Source organism: Prionailurus viverrinus, chromosome C2 (genome assembly GCF_022837055.1).
Source record: "Prionailurus viverrinus isolate Anna chromosome C2, UM_Priviv_1.0, whole genome shotgun sequence".
Taxonomy (NCBI): domain Eukaryota; kingdom Metazoa; phylum Chordata; class Mammalia; order Carnivora; family Felidae; genus Prionailurus; species Prionailurus viverrinus.
In genome coordinates this window covers 93,001,622-93,023,330 of record NC_062569.1, presented here as the reverse complement: position 1 = coordinate 93,023,330, position 21,709 = coordinate 93,001,622, and the positions used below count along the sequence as shown (strand labels likewise).

Here is a 21,709-nt window from a genome sequence, read left to right as displayed (position 1 = left end):
AGAATAGTGAGGCTTCATTTATCTTTTTTGTTTCTTTTTCTGAAATAAAGTGGGCTTGATATAATACAACATTGCTATTGGTAATAAGTTTCTTTTTAGAATCAAGCACAGTAGATCATGAAAATGACCATTTAAGGAATATGTGAAGCTTTTAAAGTATAATCTGTGTACTGTAAAGGAAAATCTTGTTTTCTGTTAAATGCTTAGGCTTTATAAGTCTTTCTTAATTTTTTTTTAACATTTATTTATTTTTGAGACAAAGAGAGACAGAGCATGAATGGGGGAGGGTCAGAGAGAGAGGGTGACACAGAATCTGAAACAGGCTCCAGGCTGTGAGCTGTCAGCACAGAGCCCGACACAGGGCTCGAACTCAGACCTCGAGATCATGACATGAGCCAAAGTCAGATGCTTAACAGACTGAGCCACCCAGGCGCCCCTATAAGTCTTAAAACAATGTCTCAGATACCTTTGTGGCACTTCAAAGGGTGGTAACTACCAGCTCCCTATTGGGTTGATAATTCTAGATTTAAAATGATTACTATGTCCTTCTGATCCCTTTTTTTTTTTTTTTCTGAATTTGGTTTATTTAAAGTTGAAGTTTGCTGCTAAAGATGGCAGACCCAGATGTCCTCACCGAAGTTCCTGCAGCATTGAAGAGGCTAGCCAAGTACGTGATCCGGGGGTTTTATGGCATTGAGCATGCTTTGGCCTTGGACATCTTGATCCGGAACCCCTGTGTGAAAGAGGAGGATATGTTGGAGCTGCTCAAGTTTGATCGGAAGCAACTTCGATCAGTTTTGAATAATTTAAAGGGAGATAAGTTCATCAAATGCAGAATGAGGGTAGAGACTGCTGCAGATGGGAAAACCACTCGCCATAACTACTACTTTATTAATTATCGTACTCTTGTTAACGTGGTAAAATATAAATTGGACCACATGAGAAGGAGGATTGAAACTGATGAGAGAGATTCCACCAACCGGGCTTCCTTCAAATGTCCTGTCTGTAGTAGTACTTTTACGGACTTAGAAGCTAATCAGCTCTTTGATCCTATGACAGGTGAGATTTTTTTCCAATTTATGAATCTTTCTTTTAAGTAATTTTAAAAAATAAATTATTTCTTAAATTGGTTTATCTAATTTTTTAAAAAAGCTTATTTATTTATTTTGAAAGAGGGAGAGAGAGAATGCATGCAAACTGGGGAAGGGCAGAGAGAGAGGAACAGAGAGAAATCCAAGCAGGGTCTGCTGAGAGTGTGGAGCCCGATGTGGAGCTGGGGCCCTAGGTGGAGCTCAATCCCATGAACTGTGAGATGACCTGAGCTGAAACCAAGAGTCAGATGCTTAACCGACTGAGCCACCAGGCGTCCCTGGTTTAATTTTTGAACCAATTATGCATATCATTATAAAATTGAACGGATTCGTAAGTCCGTGTATGGTCATTCTTAGTCTTACTTTCTTGTTTGACTGTCATACTACTTTTAGAAGCTTGCCTTTTTCATTCACAAGGAAGTGTACTGTATCACCCATGGCCCTCCTACCTCTGCTCCCACCCTCAACCCCTTATTTGCAGTTGTAGCCTAATCTGAAGGGTTGGCTTCTCTACCACTTTGAAGCCATTCTGACCTCTTTGACCTCTTCCTTCAACATTTATTTGAATGTCTACTTGTAGCAGTCACTGCCAGAAAGTTATAATACAATGTATCTAAATGCTTTGTTAGTGGAAGTACAAAGTTCTATTAGGAGTATTTAACTAGGGCCTCTAATCTGCATTTGGGGAAGGCCTCTGGAAGAAGTACTGTCTGAGACCTAAAAGATCAGCGTCAGCCAGATGAAATAAGAGGGGCACCTTTTGCAGGTTTATTAGTGGAAGAGAATTGTCAACATGATCTGTAATTTGCTTCATCTAATTAAATGCTTTAGGTTTTAAGGATTTTTCTTATCAACACAGGATTGTAAAACATGCATTTTCTAAAAACACAATATGCCTAGTGTTAACATCAGGAACTTAAATTTTTTTTTAATGTTTATTTATTTTTGAGAGAGAGAGAGGCACCATGACTGGGCGAGAGGCAGAGGGAGAGAGGGAGACACAGAATCTGAAACAGGCTCCAGGCTCTGGGCCATCAGCACAGAGCCTGATGTGGAGCTCAAACTCTGAACAGTGAGATCATGACCTGAGCCGAAGTCAGACACTTAACCGACTGAGCCACCCAAGTGCCCCAACATCAGAAACTTTAAAGTGCTGGGTTGTATAGTAATTTTGTCTTGTTGTCATTTGTAAACTGGAAAAGAGTGTACAGTTTTGGTAATTATTCGGTGGATTAACTTTGTATTATTTTCTAGAGGCAAAAATCTATAGAGAGAGCCAATGCTGGTAAGTTAGATTGTCCCCTTGTTATGGTAGAATTCAGGAGTATAGGGTACTTTTTAGTTCGTAGATCTGCCTTTTAAAAAACTATCTGAAAAATGTAAACTTTCACACATGAAATGTTCTATTGCAAAAAAAAAAAGATTTATGTATGTTTAATTGTCTAATTTTTGTATATGTTATGTATTGTCTATTTAAGAGAATTTTGCAATTATTTTTTAATGAGAAATAATCCAAATATCAATTAAGATTATTAACCTAAAGAACTAGAAATAGCCGGTGACTTTTCTTATTTATTGTGAAGCAGTCATTTTAGATGAAAAGTAATTTAAAGAAGTCACATTTGTATTAAATGTTTAATTTGTCAGGCAGAGCCTGCTTACCTTGAAAGGGCTTAACTAGGAAGAGATCTTGGTTGTAAGAAAATTTCAACCACCCTGAATATAAGAATTGCTTGAGTGTGCTATAGAGGAATGTTATAAAATGTATCTGGAGCTCTTTCAGAATAGACTAGAAAATTCTCATCATTTTTTCCATTCGCTCTAGCAGATTTCTTAAAGGAGCTCTGGGTTTTGGTTTTGTGATTCTCGGCAGATATTGGTGTTACAGTGGTTGTCTTTGTCACTCTTGACTACAGTAGTAGGTGTAATCCAGTCCCTCAGAGAAGGTAATCTAAAGTAATGTGCTTCTACATTTATTCATATGATACTTATTTAATTTCATGAGACTTTCTAAAGGGAAGTATTTCCACTACTTATAAATCAGTATGTAGGAGATTGATCTGTAATGCTCTTTGTATTTCACTTAGGGTTAGTGTCTGAATGAAACTAGTTGTCAGCAATAGTTGGACTGTGTGGGAGATGGCCTAATATCAAAATACAGTCAAGATTATCTGAATCAAGGATATTGAGTCACTGATCAGACAGTACAGTCAACTTAATTGCCATTTATGTCTCCCTAGTGAAGGTGTCTTAAGGTATCATGATTGAAAATTTTTAGTCATTGGGGAACTTCATTCTGAAAATATACCTGCTTTTTGATTATAATTTGGTTTTTCATGTGGACTTTGCCTTTAAGGAGAGAATGTGCTGATTGGGTGATATTAGGCCCAGTTTTTGTGTCAGTTCTGGTGTTTTGTTTTTTCACTATTAATGCCTTGACATCATCCCTTGGTTATACATTCCCTTGAGAAATCTTGGTCTCTTTTTCTCTTTGCTCCCTTCCTCTGTTTTATTCATGCCCACCCCCATTTTAAAGAAGATGGGAAATAAACATTTTGTATGTGTATCAGAGGAGAAGGAGGGAACTTTTTCTATTGTAATATTTATGCTCTCTTTATTTTTTATTTTTTATTAAAAAAAATTTTTTTTTCAACGTTTATTTATTTTTGGGACAGAGAGAGACAGAGCATGAACGGGGGAGGGGCAGAGAGAGAGGGAGACACAGAATCGGAAACAGGCTCCAGGCTCTGAGCCATCAGCCCAGAGCCCGACGCGGGGCTCGAACTCACGGACCGCTAGATCGTGACCTGGCTGAAGTCGGACGCTCAACTGACTGCGCCACCCAGGCGCCCCTATGCTCTCTTTAAATTGATAGAATTATAGTTTTCATTCAAGCCCAGTCTTGTACAAAGCTATTCTATTTCTTCCAGGTTGTTATTGGAGATTGATGATATTTCTGAGTAAATGATGGGGGAATCTGATAGGCATTTGTCTCCATTTCCATCTCAACAATTATTAGGTTGAACTGTGGTTTATATCAGTAATTAGGGGGCATTCAGGAATTAAATTTGAAGCTTTCTAGACTTAATTATTTCCATGAAAAAAGTTTTTAACTCAAGTGTATGGGCAGCTCCCTGCCACTGGACAAAGGATAATGGCTCCTAGATGAACATCCAGAAGTTCTAGGCTCAGGAAATTCTGAATTCAGCAAGAATTGTTTTACCATTGTTTATTCACATAAGCCAGTGATCTTTTTGCTTCAGTTCATAGCCTTTCCTTACCCCATTTCTCTTTTCCCTAAAGATTCTAGGTTCTTTCCATACTTCCCATTTAGATTTTGCCATTAGTATTCTTGGGTTGAACTCTCCCCAAATGTTTGATGCTTGGTCTGTGTGAGATCTCTGCTCCCAGTTCTTGTGCAGAGCTCCTAAAACTCTTATAATTTCCTAAGTGATAAGAGCACAAATAGCATCTTTTATTCTAATATTTGGCTTTTGACCCCTGTTTCTGACACAGGGCTCCTGAAACCCATGTGATTTCCTGGGTAATAAGAGTGTCTTTTGTCCTAATGAGGTCACTCTGGGTGGGTCCTGGATGGCTCCTGGATGAGGGCTGGTCACAGACCAAGCTAAGACCAAGCTTGGAATTTTCAGCCCCACCCCCTATTCTCTTGAGAAGGGAGAAGGGCTGAAAATGGAGTTGATGAGTGATCATCCATGCATGAGGAAGCTTCCATAAAAATCTCAGTAGTATGGGATTCAGGGATCTTTCAGGTTAGTGAACATGTGGAGGTGCAGGGAGAGTGATGCACTCCGAGAGGACAGGGAAGCCTGGTACGCTTTGCTAAATAGTTGGCCCTACACATCTTTTCCATCTGGATATTCATCTGTATCCTTTATCATATCCTTTAATAAACTGGTAAACATAAGTAAGTATATCCCTGAATTCTGTGTGCCTCTCTAGCAAATTAACTGAATCCAAGGAGGAGCTTGTTCGTTGGAACTTTCTATCTATAGCTGGTTGGTCAGAAGCACCCATGGTAACTTGGGCTTGTGACTGGCATCTGAAGTTGGGGTGAGGGGACAGTCTTGTAGGACTAAGCTCTCAGCCTGTGGGTTCTGATGCTCTCTCCAGGTAGCCATAACTGAGTTGAATGTTAGGACATCCAGCTGGTATCACAGGGAATTACTTGGGGTAAAACCTCCACACATTTGGGGACCAGAAGTGTCAGAAGTGAAGTGTTGTGTGTGACTAGTAAAGGAGACACACAGGGAAGAAATACACAGTAGGGAAGAACTGGGCTTCTTGCTACATGGAAAGAAAAAAGGCTAAGGTTTTTCCGTTACAGTATGTATAGATACTTTATTTCATTAAAATGGAATGGCTTAGCCTTTGCCCATTAGTCTCTGGTTTCAGAAGCTTAATCAGGCAAAACCAGCTGTTTTAGTGAAATATGGGAATTTTATGTAATCAAAACAAAGACCATATGACATGAAATCCCTCAAATCAGCAAAATAGTATCTTTTAGATTTAGCAAGCTTTCTGGCCATGTAGGTAGATTTAGTATTTCTATTGCTACTTTAGTAGTCTCAACCATGGGTGATTTAGCTAATGGCACTTTTTTTTTAAAGTTTATTTATTTTTTTTTTTTATTTTTTATTTATTTTTTTTTTTTCAACGTTTATTTATTTTTGGGACAGAGAGAGACAGAGCATGAACGGGGGAGGGGCAGAGAGAGAGGGGAACACAGAATCGGAAACAGGCTCCAGGCTCTGAGCCAATAGCCCAGAGCCCGACGCGGGGCTCGAACTCCCGGACCGAGAGATCGTGACCTGGCTGAAGTCGGACGCTTAACCGACTGCGCCACCCAGGCGCCCCTAAAGTTTATTTATTTTAAGAGAGAGAGGGTATGTGCTCACGCACAGTGGAGGGGCAGAGAGTGAGGGAGAGAGAGAATCCCAAGCAGGCTCTGCACCTGTCAGTGCAGAGCCTGTTGTAGGGCTACATCTCACAAACCGTGAGATCACTACCTGAGCCAAAATCAAGAGTCATACGCGTAACCAACTGTGCCACCCAGGCACCTCAGTTAATGGCCCTTCTAAGTTAAAGTCAGCAACAAGCTTCCCCAAAAGGAAGGGGAAGATTGTATTCTCCTTTAAGATTCGATGATATGGAAGTAGTTTTATATTTTTCATTTAAAAATTAATGCAGCCATAATGCCAGAGAAAATTTTGAAGAGAAAAAAAATTACCTGCAAACCACTATCCTTTTGCATATGACCTATAATTATAATGGTAACCAAGAATAGTTTGTAATCTTTTGGTTCCTTAATGTACCAAACTCTCCTGTTTCTATCTAGTGTTCAAAATATGCTTTACTAGGTGTGATTTTTCCCCCCTCATTTTCCTTTCCACCCCTTTTGGGCACTTTGTTTTTATCTATATTTTGTTAATATAGATATGATGCTTTGAACACTTTATGTATATAGCATTTTAATGTTTAAGTTTTCCTTTGGAAGAATTCTCAATAGTGGGAATAGTGAGTGAAAGAATATAGTTTTTATACTTCTTTTTAAAACATTTTTTTAATATTTATTTTTGAGAGAGAGAGCAGGGAGGGGCAGAGAGAGAGGGAGACACAAAATCTGAAGCAGGCTCCAGACTCTGACTCTCAGCACAGAGCCCAATGTGGGACTCGAACCCACTAACCGTGAGATCATGCATGACCTGAGCAGAAATCAAGAGGCAAATGCTTAACTGACTAAGTCACCCAGGCGCCCCTAGTTTTTGTATTTCTTTAAAGGCATATGTGGCACTGTAGTTTTGTCGGGGATCAGTAGGAGGTAAATTAAAAACAAAATTTTTTAATGTTTATTTATTTTTGGGAGAGAGAGAGAGAGAGAGAGAGGGCACGCACAAGCAGGGGAAGGGCAGACAGAGAGAGAGAGAGAGAGAGAGGCAGAGGGTCCAAAGTGGGCTCTGTGCAATGGCAGACACCCTGATACAGGGCTTGAACTAATGAACCGAGAGATCATGGCCTGAGCTGAAGTTGGATGCTTAACTGACTGAGCCACCTAGGCGCCCCAAGGAGATAAATTAAGTGTTTGAATTAGAAATAGTTTGGAAGCCCCTATTACTGAATTTACCTAGAGACTGAGAATCACATTTTATTTATTTATTTTTTTATTATTAAAAAAAATTTTTTTTTACATTTATTTATTTTTGAGAGGTCACAAGTGGGGAAGGGCAGAGAGAGAAGGAGACACAGAATCCAAAGCATGCTCCAGGCTCTGAGCTGTCAGCACAAGAGCCCGATGTGGGGCTTGAACTCACGGACTGTGAGATCATGACCTGAGCCGAAGTTGGACGCTCAAGCAACTGAGCCACCCAGGCACCCCGAGAATCACATTTTATTTATTTATTAAAAAAAATTTTTTTTTCAACGTTTATTTATTTTTGGGACAGAGAGAGACAGAGCATGAATGGGGGAGGGGCAGAGAGAGAGGGAGACACAGATTCGGAAACAGGCTCCAGGCTCTGAGCCATCAGCCCAGAGCCTGACACGGGGCTCGAACTCACGGACCGCGAGATTGTGACCTGGCTGAAGTCGGACGCTTAACCGACTGCGCCACCCAGGCGCCCCGAGAATCACATTTTAAATAAACTTTTGAATAAATTAAAAAAAGAATCTTATAACTATGTATATAATACGTTTTTAGAAATAGGAATTTAGAGATTAATTTTTCTGGCTCAACTCATCTAATGATGTGTGTGTGGGTACACTTACACATGCCTGTGCTGTACTCTAGGGTTTGGAGGATCTTACCAAGTAATAAATCTGGGGCTGTATAGATTTCTAGGATGTTGTAGGTTGAGTATCAGGAAAGAATATTCAGCTTGTTTCGTGTGGCTACATGAAAATAGAGATACATTAGTATTAATAGTATTAGAAGAGACGGATTAGTGTTAAAGGAGTCTTTAATAACTAACTGTAAAAGAAAATAAGTGTCTGGTAAATAACTCTTAAAAACAGCTATAATGTTCCACTGTCTCTGGTCACTTGGAATATCAAGTAAACTCCATATCTACTTGGGATCTTCATATATAAATTTGGGGTTAAATCATGAGTCCTTTCTTGCCTTGTGACTGCAGGTAAAGCTTTTTAGTTTATAAGCAGATCAGTTTCTTGATCCCCATATCATTAAAATTCCTCAATTTCCTTAACCAATATTTTGCAACTGTTAGGGTCCTGTATTTGTGAGACTCCTTAAGACTTGTTAATGATGTTTATATTCATACAGCAGGCTACTTTTTCCTGTCCTTACCTCTTTCTACTTAGGACAGGAGATGTCTTATAAGCAGTATTTTCAATTCCTGAAATGCTAATAACACAACCACACACACACACACACACACACACACACACATATTTCTAGGATTATTTGACTCATTTGCTGATTTGGAATCTTGCCCAGGACAGTTTCATTAGAAAAGCATACTGGAAAACTCAGAAGTGTGGATTTGTTTTGGGTAAGGGGAGACGATTATTAAGTTAAAAAATAAAAGCAATTTACAGAAAGTTACAAAAAGATAGTAAAGAAACAAGTGTCTTCTCTCTTTTACCCTTCTCACCTCTTCAAAACCTTTAGATCTGATTAAAAAAAAAAATTATGTTGCTTTGATCATGAGGATTTGAGGGCTTTTTTCTTAAATGAAACTTTTGGTGAGTTGTATCCTTTTTGTATTTTGATGCTGATTATATGGAAGCTAATTTGTGAAAAGTTGCACTTTAGTTTGATGCTGGCATATAATATCCTATTGATTATGGTCTTTCAAAGAATTGTATCAAAACGACAGATTTTTTTGCCTGCTCACTGCATGTTGAGATGGATTCGATTTAAGCCTAATTTAGATAATTTATTGCAGACTTTAGTATTTATGTAAGTACTATACTTCAATTTGCTGTTTCCCCTCCCAGGCATAGTATATTTTTTCCCCTTCATAGTGAGTTCCAGAATCTGAGAATATTGTATGATTATACCAAATCTACAAGTGCCCATTTATGGAAGGACAGAAGCCAGTTTCATTGATAAGTTGAGTTATAGAGTGTGGGGTTTTACTAGATACATCACAAATATGTTTGAGATCTTCTGAATTAAAAAATTTGTTACAATTGCTTTTTTTTCCTTCTGCATGCAAAGCAGTGAGTATTTTACAGCGTTAATACATGTTCTGCAGTGAATTGTTAAAGGATAGTTTTTTAAGTACCTTTTCATTAAAGGTCAAATAATTATAGGAAATATATAACTATGTTCTTGTTATGTCTGTTGCTATTTTATAATAGCAGTTCCTTTTTCCATACATTTCCCCTTGCCCAATTAAACTGAAGAAATTTGCTTTATGAAATAAAGTTTAGAAATTAGAATAAAAGGTGAATTTTGAGACTAACATTTTAATGCATTTGCCTCTGAATATTTTGAGTTATAAAAGTTATAACAAAGGACTTGATGCTTTCAAAGAATAACCCAAGAGTGTGTGACTTTTGCATATTAGTTAAGAAGTAGTTGAGTGTTTTGGAGGATTAAAAATAACATTTGTTTCCTTCCTTCTAAAAATACATAACTAATATGTTAATGTAAACATATTAAGGATCCAAATAGTAGAAAAATATGTCAAATAAAATGGCACATCTAGGTTTTCCACTCTGTGCGCTTCCACTCGACCCAGTCCCCACTCACACCACCTTTTGTTGTGTTAACAACTATTGTTTTGTGGTTACCCTTCCAGTTCTCCCTCACACCCCAACCCCACCTGACTGCCTCAACCCCTTTTGAAATGTAAGAAAGCAAAGTGATTCTTTTTTTTTTAAGTGATTAAGTATGTTGTCGTTTTAACAGCTTATGGTTAATAAATATTGGTCAACTTCTGATAGTATTGTCAGGGTTTTTTAAGATACTTATTACATTGGGTCCTTTTGCAAAATTAGTGTGTTCAGTTGCCATGTCATTTTCATAAGTTGTGTTTAGTTTTTTTAAGCAATGGCTATAAAACAGTAAAATGACCATGTTTTTGGATTCCAGAGTCTTGAGTTCTAGTCTTGGGTTATGTTAGTAATTATTCGCTTGGGTGAATCCTATAATCATTCTAGGCCTTTTTTTTTTAGCATATGGAAAATGGTAAGTTCAGTCTTTTCTATACCATATATGGTTGAGAAACCTCTCAACTCTAATTTCAGAGCACCCTTTGGTTTGGAGAATAGTTGATATTTAAAACGAATTTTTTTTTAATGTTAATTTATTTTTGAGAGAGAGAGAGAGAGACAGACAGAACGCAAGTTGGGGAGGGGCAGAGAGAGAGGGAGACACAGGATCCGAAGCAGGCTCCAGGCTCCGAGCTGTCAGCACAGAGCCTGACAAGGGGACTCGAACTCACGAACCGTGAGTTCATGACCTGAACCTAAGTTGGACGTTCCACCGACTGAGCCACCCAGATGCCCCGAATAGTTGATATTTTAAAGTATATAGAGGCTAGAGTTTTATCATTTCTTTTAGAGGATAATGTTGGTCACTTTGGGTTAATTTGAAAGCCCTTGGGTAAGAATTGAAACTATTGGTTATAGTAGTGTTCATGTAGAAAATATGCTTTGTTTATGCTATCTTCAGAAACACTTTATGGCATAATGGAGAATAATATTTACATTTTTTGTCAGTTTTATTTTCCCAAGCTTCCAGTTCACTCCCTTTCCCCATGTATACATAATCCATAAAATATTCAGTGGGAAGGGAAACTGCCCAAATATGCTTCCTAGGGTACATGGTGGTTGGATTCTTACATTGTGGTAAAATTAATCCCATATGTTAGTGATATGTCTTGAAGTTTTGTAGTTTCCTCTTTATCTCACTAGTTACTTGGTTTTAACATGGAACTGTTAATTGCCCCTTATTTTATTTTGTTTTTTCCTGGAAGTTTTTTGAGTGAGGAAGGAGTTTATTTAGTTTTTTCACAGGATTGTCCAGAAAAGTTATCTTAGCCATTATCTCTTGCTTAGATTTCACACCATTCTTAGTCTTCTTTCATTCTTGCTGCCCATTTGGACTGATTGTCATAGTAGCCAGCGACCCTTCTTAAAAAGCATGTTAGGGGCGCCTGGGTGGTGCAGTCGGTTAAGCGTCCGACTTCAGCCAGGTCACGATCTCGCGGTTCGTGGGTTCGAGCCCCGCGTCGGGCTCTGGGCTGATGGCTCAGAGCCTGGAGCCTGTTTCTGATTCTGTGTCTCCCTCTCTCTCTCTGCCCCTCCCCCGTTCATGCTCTGTCTCTCTCTGTCCCAAAAATAAATAAACGTTGAAAAAAAAAAAAATTTAAAAAAAAAAAATAAAAAGCATGTTAGACTCTATCACTCTTCTGTTCACAACCCTCCAAAGGCTTCTCCCCTCATTCAGAAAAGTCACAGTCCTTAACACAACTTACTTGCCTTTTTCATGCTATTTTCTCTTGCTAAATATCTGCATGACTGGCTGGCTCCATTACATGTTTCAAACCTCATCTCACTTGCTGTATCAGAGGGGCCTTCCTCAAGTTTCATATGTAATAGAGCATACCCCTTTCCATTGCCCTCCTTTATCTTTATCCTCTTTTCTTGCTTTTTCTTTATTATACTTATCAACACCTCATGTTATTTATTATTATTTTTTTTGTCTTGACTAATTCCTCACTAGAATGTGAGCTCTACAAAAGCAGCTTCCTAGACTTAGGAAGGCCAAAAGGTAGGAAATCTTTTGGACATCGGTCCCATTGTGCTGGGGTGAGGGCTGTGCACAGCATATACCTGATCTCTGTTTCCTTGGCTAGCCTTGAGGATTTGCAGCATGACTTGCAACATGACTAGCCCCTTGAGGGCTGCAGCATGACTTCTTCTTCAGTGCTGCAGCACCTGTGCTATATCAAAGCAATTGGACTTTAAAAAAAATTTTTAATAGAAAAATGACTGAATAATATTCCATTTGGAATTAATACTATGGCAAATCTTTGACAGTGAATTCTGGGCATTAAACTGTTGATGTATACCAGAATAAAGAAGGAAAAAACATGATCCTAAATAATGTCTAATTGTTTAGGGAGTTGACTCATATCTTCTGCCCTTTTCCTCAATTATGATACATTTCCAAAACATTTTCTTTTTTTCAGACTAAGGAAGATAAACATTTTTTTCACTTTGGTTTTATTTGTATTTATTGTACCCTTAGTTGAATACTCACATAATTAAAATAAGTATGATGTTTGCTAAAATGAGTAATGTGTTGGAAGCAGTTAAGTGGAAGACGTTGGCCAGCATAATAAATTTTCTCCTGTGTTGAGCAAAAGAAAAACGTTGTTTGAATTTTGTTGAACTTTATTGTTTGTTTGGTTTTTTTTTTCCTTTTGTTTCCAGCCCTTCTCTCCCCTCCCTAACCCTTTCCCCTGCCCTCAATTCATATTTGTTTTTACATTTTGTTATTTTGGGAGAAAGTTAAAATGATATAAACCACTTCTTTCCCTTCTTCCTCCTCCTCCCTCTCATGCCCACAGTTAGGTCTCCATTTCTTTTCTCATTTTGGGGTGATAACTTCATTAGAAGAGCCCTGAGTCATAGAATTGAGTCATTCATGTACTACAAAATAGACAACCCTAAAATATAGTTTTGAAATATCTATTTGTAAAAGACCTTTTCCTCCCTACTTTCGATTCCTTTTAGTTATCTACAACTGGATGTGTTTTGATTCTCTGGTGAAGCTGATGCATTAAGACTCAGCTGAGTAGGGGCACCTGGGTGGTTCAGTCTGGTTAAGTGTCTGACTTCAGCTCTGGTCATGATCTCACTGCTCGTGAGTTCAAGCCCCGAATGGGGCTCTGGGCTCTAATTCTGTGTCTAGGGCTGTCTCTGCCCACCCCTGCTCGCGCTCTGTCTCTCTCTCAAAAATAAACATTAAAAAAAAGAAAAAAAAGAAGAAAAAAGACTAGCTGAGTAAGTGCTTAGCATGTGATTGGCACTTAATGTTTGTTAAATAAATTATTTGTTACAAATCTTCTCTCCTTCTGTTTTGTATTTTAAGAAATTAGAGCCTATGTATGTACCTGGAGGAAGTTTGCTAAATTGTAGCCAGCGGGGATAATAGAAGGTAGGGAAAGGGACACGTAATTCAGGATGGTGAAGTACGTTTAGTTTTTTGAGTCAGAAATTTATATTTGAATCCAAGCTGAGTGATTTTTATTTTTAAGTTATGACCTGGTAAACTTGAGACTCTGAGTCTTTATTCCCTCATATGTTCTATTTGGATAATACTATTGTCACAGACTTGGCTGTGATGAACACATGGGAATATTTGTGAATAGTTGTCTTTGTATGTTAACACTCAGTTAAGAACTGGCTGCTTGTTGGAAGACCATCTCAAGCCACTAAGACAGATCAATATTTATAAATGTTAGTTTTGACGATCTCATGTTCTTTCTCAAAATCTTTTGATCACTTTCCTATTACTCAAGAATAAAGTCATAATGAAGCTTGATGTTTAAGATTCACTATGACCACCCTAGTTTATCTTGTTAATTCTGTTTTTTACCATTCTTCTTATTACCTCTATTCCTAACTATACTGAAACTACAGTTGAGTATTATTTTCAACTACCTGATTCTCTTATGATCTAGAATGTCCTGTTCTCCTCCCCTTCCCTTGATCTCTGTAACAATTGCTTTTCTTGTAAATTCTACCTTAAACGGTCCACCTTCCATTGTGCTCTCAGCTAGAAGTCATAGTTCTTTGAACTCCCGGACACTTAATGTGCTTTATTTTCACACTGATCCCAGATGTTTATCTCCAGATATCTTTCATCTCTACTAAACTTTAAGCTTCTTGAGGGAGATTTTGTGTCAATGTGTGTTTACCACCACCCACTCAGAAATACCCTTCTACTAAGTGTACTAAGTAACCCCCCACGAACCTCCTCCACTGCCACCTCTGATTTTTGGAAAGTTGATTTGCATTTTTTAATGTGTCCTGAAATTTATAAAAATGCTGCTGGTATGTTAAGGTAGTCTTAAGTCTTTTCCCATAAAATACAGAATTTGTTATTTTTCTTCTTGGATGCCAGATCTGGCTTTTGACAGGCTGGTTCTTGTTTACAACTGTGTTTTTGTGGTAAACATAGGACTCAAGATGTCAGGCCAACTCTTCCTCTTGTAATGTTTGCCAGACATGATAATTGTTGGGAAACAGTACTTCATGATTTTGTCACGATATGCATGTCTTCCAAGCAGAGGTACCAACCGCCTTTTTTTGGGACTATCTTTTCCATGGATGTTTATATAGTGAGCAGCCTTGGAATATATATTGCTTCTCTCCTTAGCAAGGGTAAGTTTGCTTATTGTTCAGAATAATAAAAATAGAATCTTTCTCCACACCATGCTTTCTTAGTGTCCAAGATGATAAATATAGCATCACCCTCTAGAGCAGAGGACAGGCATGTTTTTGCCCAATATAAAATAGTTCAGGAACTTCGGAGTCTCCTGTAACATAACCCACTGCCTGTACAGTTGTCACCTGGCCCTCTTTGCGTCACCCAGTGGGAATTGGGGCTCAGGGAATTGGCACAAAAGCTGACACTGGCTATTGCTATTGCCATGAGTAATAAAGTTCTTTGTTTCTGACCTAGAAGTCTTATGTCTTTCTCCAGCATCCATGAAACCACAGGGTAACTTGGTAGCTTACAAGTAGGGTAAAAATCTCAGGTCTTCCACAGTTCTCGACAGTAATATAAAAGCCACTCTTTTCAGAACTGCAAAATAGCCCTGCTGTAAATAACTCTTGTTAAATCTTGGTTTCAATTAAGCCTGGCTCTGGAAACTTACCTGGATGAGGCTAGAATTCCTTATGGCTACATACTATCTTCTCTTTCCCCCCATTTAGGGGGGTTAAAAGACTGTTATTCTGAAATTATATTCTATAACCGTAATCTTATTTTCTTTCTCTTTTCCCCAAATAAAAGCATTGCTATTTTATATGGAGGAGCTACACTGACAAGCGTGATTTGTTTACTTAAAGCTGAAGTTTGGAATATATATGCTGTCTTCAAAAGAAATGGGATATTTGTGAGGATTTTTTTAAAAACTTTGGTTGTAACATGATAATTTTAATGATAAAAAATCTAATAAACTAGATAAATAATATGTGTTGGATGGTGACAAATGTTAAGGGGAAAAAAAGGATAGGGCATGGGGCGCCTGGGTGGCTCAGTTGGTTAAGCATCCGACTTCAGCTCAGGTCATGATCTTGTGGTTTGTGAGTTTGAGCCCTGCATCGGGCTCTGTGCTGAACTCTCAGAGCCTGGAGCCTGCTTGGGATTCTGTGTCTCCCTCTCTCTCTGCCCCTCCCCCACACACTCTCTCTCAAAAATAAACATTAAAAAGAGAAAAACAATTAAAAAAAAAAAAAGGATAGGGCAATGGTGAAATGTTAGATACAGTTGGCTAAGGAAGGCCTCACTGAGGTGACGTTTAAGTAAAGACCTGAAGTTAAGTTAGGAGACTAGCCATTTGACTATGTGGAGGGAAAACATTCCCAGCAGAGTAAACAAAGTGTCTGGTGCAAGACATTGAGGAGGCTGGGTAGTGATGCTTTGAAGACATACATTGAGAGGATTTATAGTGTTCCCATTTGTCTTAAATGTCTTTCTGTGCCTCACCAGAGCACTTGCTTTTAGGTTTATCTGTTAGGTACTTCTTGACTTACGGAAGGGGATTTTTTCCTTTAAAAGTATTTTTGAAAGCTACTGAATTAGATAATTTTTCTGCAGTATTCTCTAGTTCTCAGTGGTGGTCTCTGTAAGTGCCAGTCTTTCAACAGTGATGGAAGTCCTCCTTCAGTGTGTTTTTTCCCTTAACTTTTGTTTTAAATATTTATTTATTTTTGAGAGAGACAGAGTGTGAGCGGAGGAGAGGCAGAGAGAGAGGGAGACAACAGAATCCAAAGCAGGCTCCAGGCCCTGAGCTGTCAGCACAGACCCCAATGTGGGGCTTGAATTCACAGACTGCAAGATCATGACCTGAGCTGAAGTGGGGCACCCAACTAACTGAGCCACCCAGGTGCCCTGAGTGTGGTTTTCTTTTTTTTTTTTAATTCAAGAATTTGAGAGCTGATTTTAGACCTCACTTAAATGATTTTTCACTTTCACATAGTTTATATTTATATTTCCGTTGAAGAGAAGAGGCTGAGGCAGCCAGGAATAGTCAGAGAATAAGAGAGCATACCAACTAAAACCTCTCTAGCTAAGGTTACTCATTATCCTTTGTTACTAAATGTAAAAGCTGGTTTTCTATTCTTGTTGATCTTGAAAAATTAACACCACACCATTTCCTCCTTGAAACACTGTCCTGTCCCTCTGGTTGTACCATTTGTCTCAAGGCTTCTTCTTTCCTTGGGCTTATACTTTGACTTTCTATGCTGCTCCCTCCTATTACCCTTTTTGGCTACTCAGATCTGCTTAATGGCTTTAGTTACCTCCATGTTGTTGATTCTCCTGTCAGAATTTCCAACCCTCATTCTTGAGCTCTAAGCAGTTATTATAAGTTGGCTTCTAACATATCCATTTTGGTGGCCATTGGTATATATGGATTCAGATATAAAAAGCAATCTTTAATCTTTTCCCTACAAAGCAAAAAAACCCTGTTCTTTCTCTCTTTCTTTAATTGGTAAATAGTATCCTTGTCTAGTTACTTAAGCTAGAGTCTTTATTCTGGTGTCCATTAGTCAAAGACTATCAGGTGCACACCCATAGGTAAACAAAGTTGGGTTTATTGATGCTTTCTGTAGCAAGGGAACCCATACATCATGAGGAACCTTGGAGTGTCTCAGTAAGACCAAGCTGGACAGACTTAGAGAATTTGGGTTTTTGTTAGGTAATTTGGGGAGGATTAGGGAAATGGTGGGGGTTTGCTTTGCTTTGGGTGCTGTTAAAGAGTAGGGATAATTCTGTGATTGGGTGTCTTAAGAAATCTTTTCTAGGAGAAGAGGACAGGGTGAAGCTAGAAGTGTAATTGGTAAAGAAGCATTCATTCATGTTAGCTGGGATTTTTTTATGGTTGTACAGAGACCTTGCTTTTGTCTGTACTCAGACAGACTCAGACTCAGACAGGCTTGGTTTTGCCTCACTCCCATATCATGGACACAGAAGACCTTGTCTGATGTTGGTGATCTGTGAGATTCTGTTTGACAGAAAAATATCACAACCTAGCTATGAGTGCTAGGCCACGTCCCAGCTGTGAGGAGCTGCTTTTGTTTCTCTTTCTCATTTATTTGGAATAGATGTAAAAGATCAGGTACTATTTTGGCAGTACGAAGATGGATGAAGAGTATTTTAGACAGGGTATGTGAACAAAGAATTTACATGATATTGGCTGTTTGTGTGTGAGGAGTAGAAACTTATTCTACTTGAAATATGTCAGTAGGATCTAGTGTTATGTTGAGGCAGAGATGCCTAGTTTACTTATTCCTTACTAGGAAAAGAGGGGTTGGAGGGGGTTATGTATCAATCACATACAGAGCTTTTTAAAACTAAATGTTTGTGTACTTACTGTGCACCAGGCACTAAGGACATAGGTGATCTCTCTTAATCCCTCAAGTAAATTGGGTTAGAAATGAAGGATGCATATCTCTGGCTTTGGGAATAAGAACCAAACTGGAGATCCAAGTGGGATTAGTGGTGTGGACTGTTATGTAGTGTAAGAGTATAAGTTTCAGCATAATAGTTTGGGTTTGAATTCTGCCCCCTACACACAATTAGTAGTTGTCTGATCTTGAGCGAGTTACTTAACGCCTTAGAATCTCTGAATTTTATTTTATTTTTTATTTTTTATTAAAAAAATTTTTTTTTTCAACGTTTATTTATTTTTGGGACAGAGAGAGACAGAGCATGAACGGGGGAGGGGCAGAGAGAGAGGGAGACACAGAATCGGAAACAGGCTCCAGGCTCTGAGCCATCAGCCCAGAGCCTGACGCGGGGCTCGAACTCACGGACCGTGAGATCGTGACCTGGCTGAAGTCGGACGCTTAACCGACTGCACCACCCAGGCGCCCCTAGAATCTCTGAATTTTAGATTTAAATGGGCAATAATTACACTAGCCTTACAGTGTTGGCAATAATTTAGTAAGTATAAGGTATATACAACAGCTGCTGTAACTACTTTTATTGGCTGTGTGACTTTAGACCAGTCACAAAACTCCTCAGAGCCTCAGTTCTGATACCACTTTAGAGAATTAGTATAAGATCAAAAAGTGTACACGGAAGCATTTTATATACAGAAAGCACTATACAAATAAAATAAATATTAATGTCTAGGATATCATCTCTCAAGTGTTTGAATTTACTTGGCAGGTCAAGGACTGTGGTTGGGGTTTGATGTTTTGGGGTCAAATTATACAGGGTTTGAGTATTAGGATGAGAAATTTAGATTGGATGCTGTGGACTTTAGAAATTCAGACACTGGATAGACTTTAAGAAGAGCAGGGGGATGAGAGGACAAAAGTGGTGGCATAGGACAAAAGTTCTTGGAGTTGGAGAGCCAAGAACGTGGGGGTGGAGGTGGGGGGGCCAAAGACCAGATCAAGGCAGCTATTTCAGGCTGAGTAGTGGGGGCCTAGATTAGTGAAATGACAGCAGAAATGAAAAATCTGAGATGTTCTAAGGAATTCTAAGGAATTACTACTAATTTAGTTACAAGTTCAATGTGAGGGATATAGAAATAAGAAAAATAAAGACTTCTTGAACTTTAATTTGGAAAGGGATAGGTTAAATTTGTTAGATACAAATGGTTAATAAGTTTGAAGAAATAGCCTCTGACAATGTACAGGATGCCTAGAGACTTGGCTTTAGATATTTACCTGGCTTTCCTCATAATGCAGGCCCCAGTTTGTAATGTGCAAAAGGAAGGCTGTTGGAGAAGGGTGCAGGTTTCAGTGGTCAGTTGTAAAGATTTTGGTTTTAAGTTAAAATAAGTGTAAACATGTTAGAAATATATTAAAAACTTTGCTGTGCTGCATTTAAAGGTGAAATTACTTTAAAATGGATTTAAAAAATGATAGATGGAAAGATACATGATAAATGTTGATTGTAGAATCTCGTTGGTGGGCACGGGGATGTTCACTATAAAATTCTTTAACTCCTCTGTATTTGAAGGTTTTAATAATAACATGCTAGAGGGGGATGGAGATATAAACTGTTTGCTAAAGGCTAGTCTTGAGAATTTATCTTGCCTGACCTGAGACTTTTGTTTTCTCTGTAGGAACTTTCCGCTGTACTTTTTGCCATACAGAGGTAGAAGAAGATGAATCAGCAATGCCCAAAAAAGATGCACGCACACTTTTGGCAAGATTTAATGAACAAATTGAGCCCATTTATGCTTTGCTTCGGGAAACAGAGGATGTGAACTTAGCCTATGAAATACTTGAGCCAGAACCCACAGAAATACCAGCCTTAAAACAAAGGTGAGTGAATGTAGGCCCTGTGCTCTTATGAAGAACACTTTTAAGTTTGCCCTTGTTTTAACCACCTGTACTTTGGGGAGCAGAAGTGAGTAAGTAATCTACCCAGGAGACTAAAGACGCATGTTACATAGATTCTCAGCTCTACCACATTTGTCTTATTGTGCCCGTGATGAAAGTTGTTTGTACTGAATGCAGAGCAGTGTGGGCCTTAGGCAAAATCTTTAAATAGTCAAGTTTGACTTCAACTATTCACTCGGCTTTGACCTGCTGCAACTCAGCCAGTTGTTAGCTAATCCTAAATTGGTGGTGCCTCTTGGGGATATTTGAATTTTCCTAGCCAAGTTCTGAAGGATGAAGTTCTTTAAAGAATACAGCATTTGTTTTTTCTTTTTTTTTTTTTAAGCTTTTTAAAATATTTATTTATTTTTGAGAGAGAGAGAGACACACAGAGCACGAGAAGGGGAGGGGCAGAGAGAGAGGGAGACACAGAATCTGAAGCAGGCTCCAGGCTCTGAGCTATCAGCACAGAGCCCAACGTGGGGCTCGAACCCACGAACCATGAGATCATGATCTAAGCTGAAGTCGGATGCTTAACCGACTGAGCCACCCAGGTGCCCCAGCTTTTTTTTTTCTTTGAAGCATTTTAACCATACATTTCTTGCCTTCCTTAGTTTTCAATGCAACTTCTTTGAAAGTAAAGTATAGTAGGTGTGACATATGAGATAATATCTTCTTTTTAATGTGTTAATACTTTTTACTGTGGCTCCCTGTTTTTATTAGTATATCTTAATGTTTGAATTACAGAAGCAACCTTAGTTTTGGCATACTGCAGAAAGTGGTTTATATTCTTATAAGAAAATCATAAATGTGAATTGGAGTTAGGGGGTGTTTTCCTACTCTACCGCATTTCTTTCTTCTTTCTAGTGTCCACCTAAGGGCTTAGAGTTTATACCCTTGCGTAGCAATTATAACTGTATGCTGTTCAGGAGTGCTCTCAGTATTTTATATGCTCTGGTGCTAATGTTATAGAAAAGCCAGTTCTGGAGTCCTGAGCAAATTGAGTTTCTTTTGGATAGTTAAAAAACAATCCAATTGTATAGAAACTTTTGTATTTATATGTTGTTACTAATTTTCTAGTCTGGCATCATGGATTAGTTAGGATGCCTTTACCTGTGATTATGGAAAACCAAACAAAAAGTAGCTTGAACATTCAGTAAGAAAAATCTGTCTAGTGTGACCAGAAGTGCTGAGGTAGTACAGTTCAATTAATTTCACAGCTCGGTTATATCCTCAAGGATCTATGTTTATACTCTGCTGTACTCGGCCTATTGGTTGTCCTCATGGAACCATGAGGGGAGCTAGCCTAAGATGGCTGTGTCTTTATAGGTATCACATGTAGAAGAAAATGTCCAAATGTAGAAAGAGAGACTGTTTCTTCCTGGTGTCCTAATTTAAGATTGAAGAAGGCTTTCCCAGAGGACAACCTTCATCCTACTCTATCCTAACATCTCACTAGCCAGAATTATTTATATGTATATTTCTAAACCAGAATCTGGCAAAGGTAGTGAGATCACATGATTGGTATTTAGACTAGTTAAGGTTTACCTCCTAGGGCTGGGGAAGGCCCCTGAGTCCTTTGGAGCAAACAGCCATCTGTATTTGAATAAGACCAATAAGCAAAGAGAGAAACCACAATTGGTAGGCAACTAGTATCATCCACATCACAGATAGCCTTAAATTTTTGTTACTGGCCTTTGGTCTCTTATCAAGTATTTATTTTGTATATCTTTTTCTGTTGACTTCTGTAATACTGTAACTCTGATGTAGAAGCCTATGAGGCAAATTGATTTTGCAAAAGCATAATTTTCTAAGCCTGTGGGTTATTTCATGTTGAAATATACCTCAACATTCTCTAATTGTTTTCTACACAATGTAATTCTATCTGCAGATTATTCTTGTGCTTCCTCCTCTGAGTACAGTTATTTTCCTGTTTATGAAGATGCTTTCCCACTACGATAGCATTCTTTCACCACCACCACTGACATCATGCCTCTAATATTGCCCTCCTACTGCAATTCACCTCCATTCCAGGACATTTATTTAGATAT

General features: G+C 38.5%; 1 protein-coding gene across 7 annotated transcripts in view; it reads left to right on the top strand.

Moving 5' to 3' along the window:
• GTF2E1 (general transcription factor IIE subunit 1) overlaps positions 1-21,709 on the top strand; it is a 43,545-nt gene that overhangs the window by 4,536 nt on the left and 17,300 nt on the right. For all 7 annotated transcript variants that reach the window (XR_007155787.1, XR_007155788.1, XR_007155786.1 and 4 more), the window contains 2 exons: positions 593-1,059; positions 19,400-19,601. Coding sequence is in view for 4 of the 7 variants with exons in the window: in XM_047875970.1 (XP_047731926.1) it covers positions 612-1,059; positions 19,400-19,601 (650 nt within the window). In the remaining 3 variants the exon portion in view is untranslated. The remainder of the gene's footprint in view (positions 1-592; positions 1,060-19,399; positions 19,602-21,709) is intronic.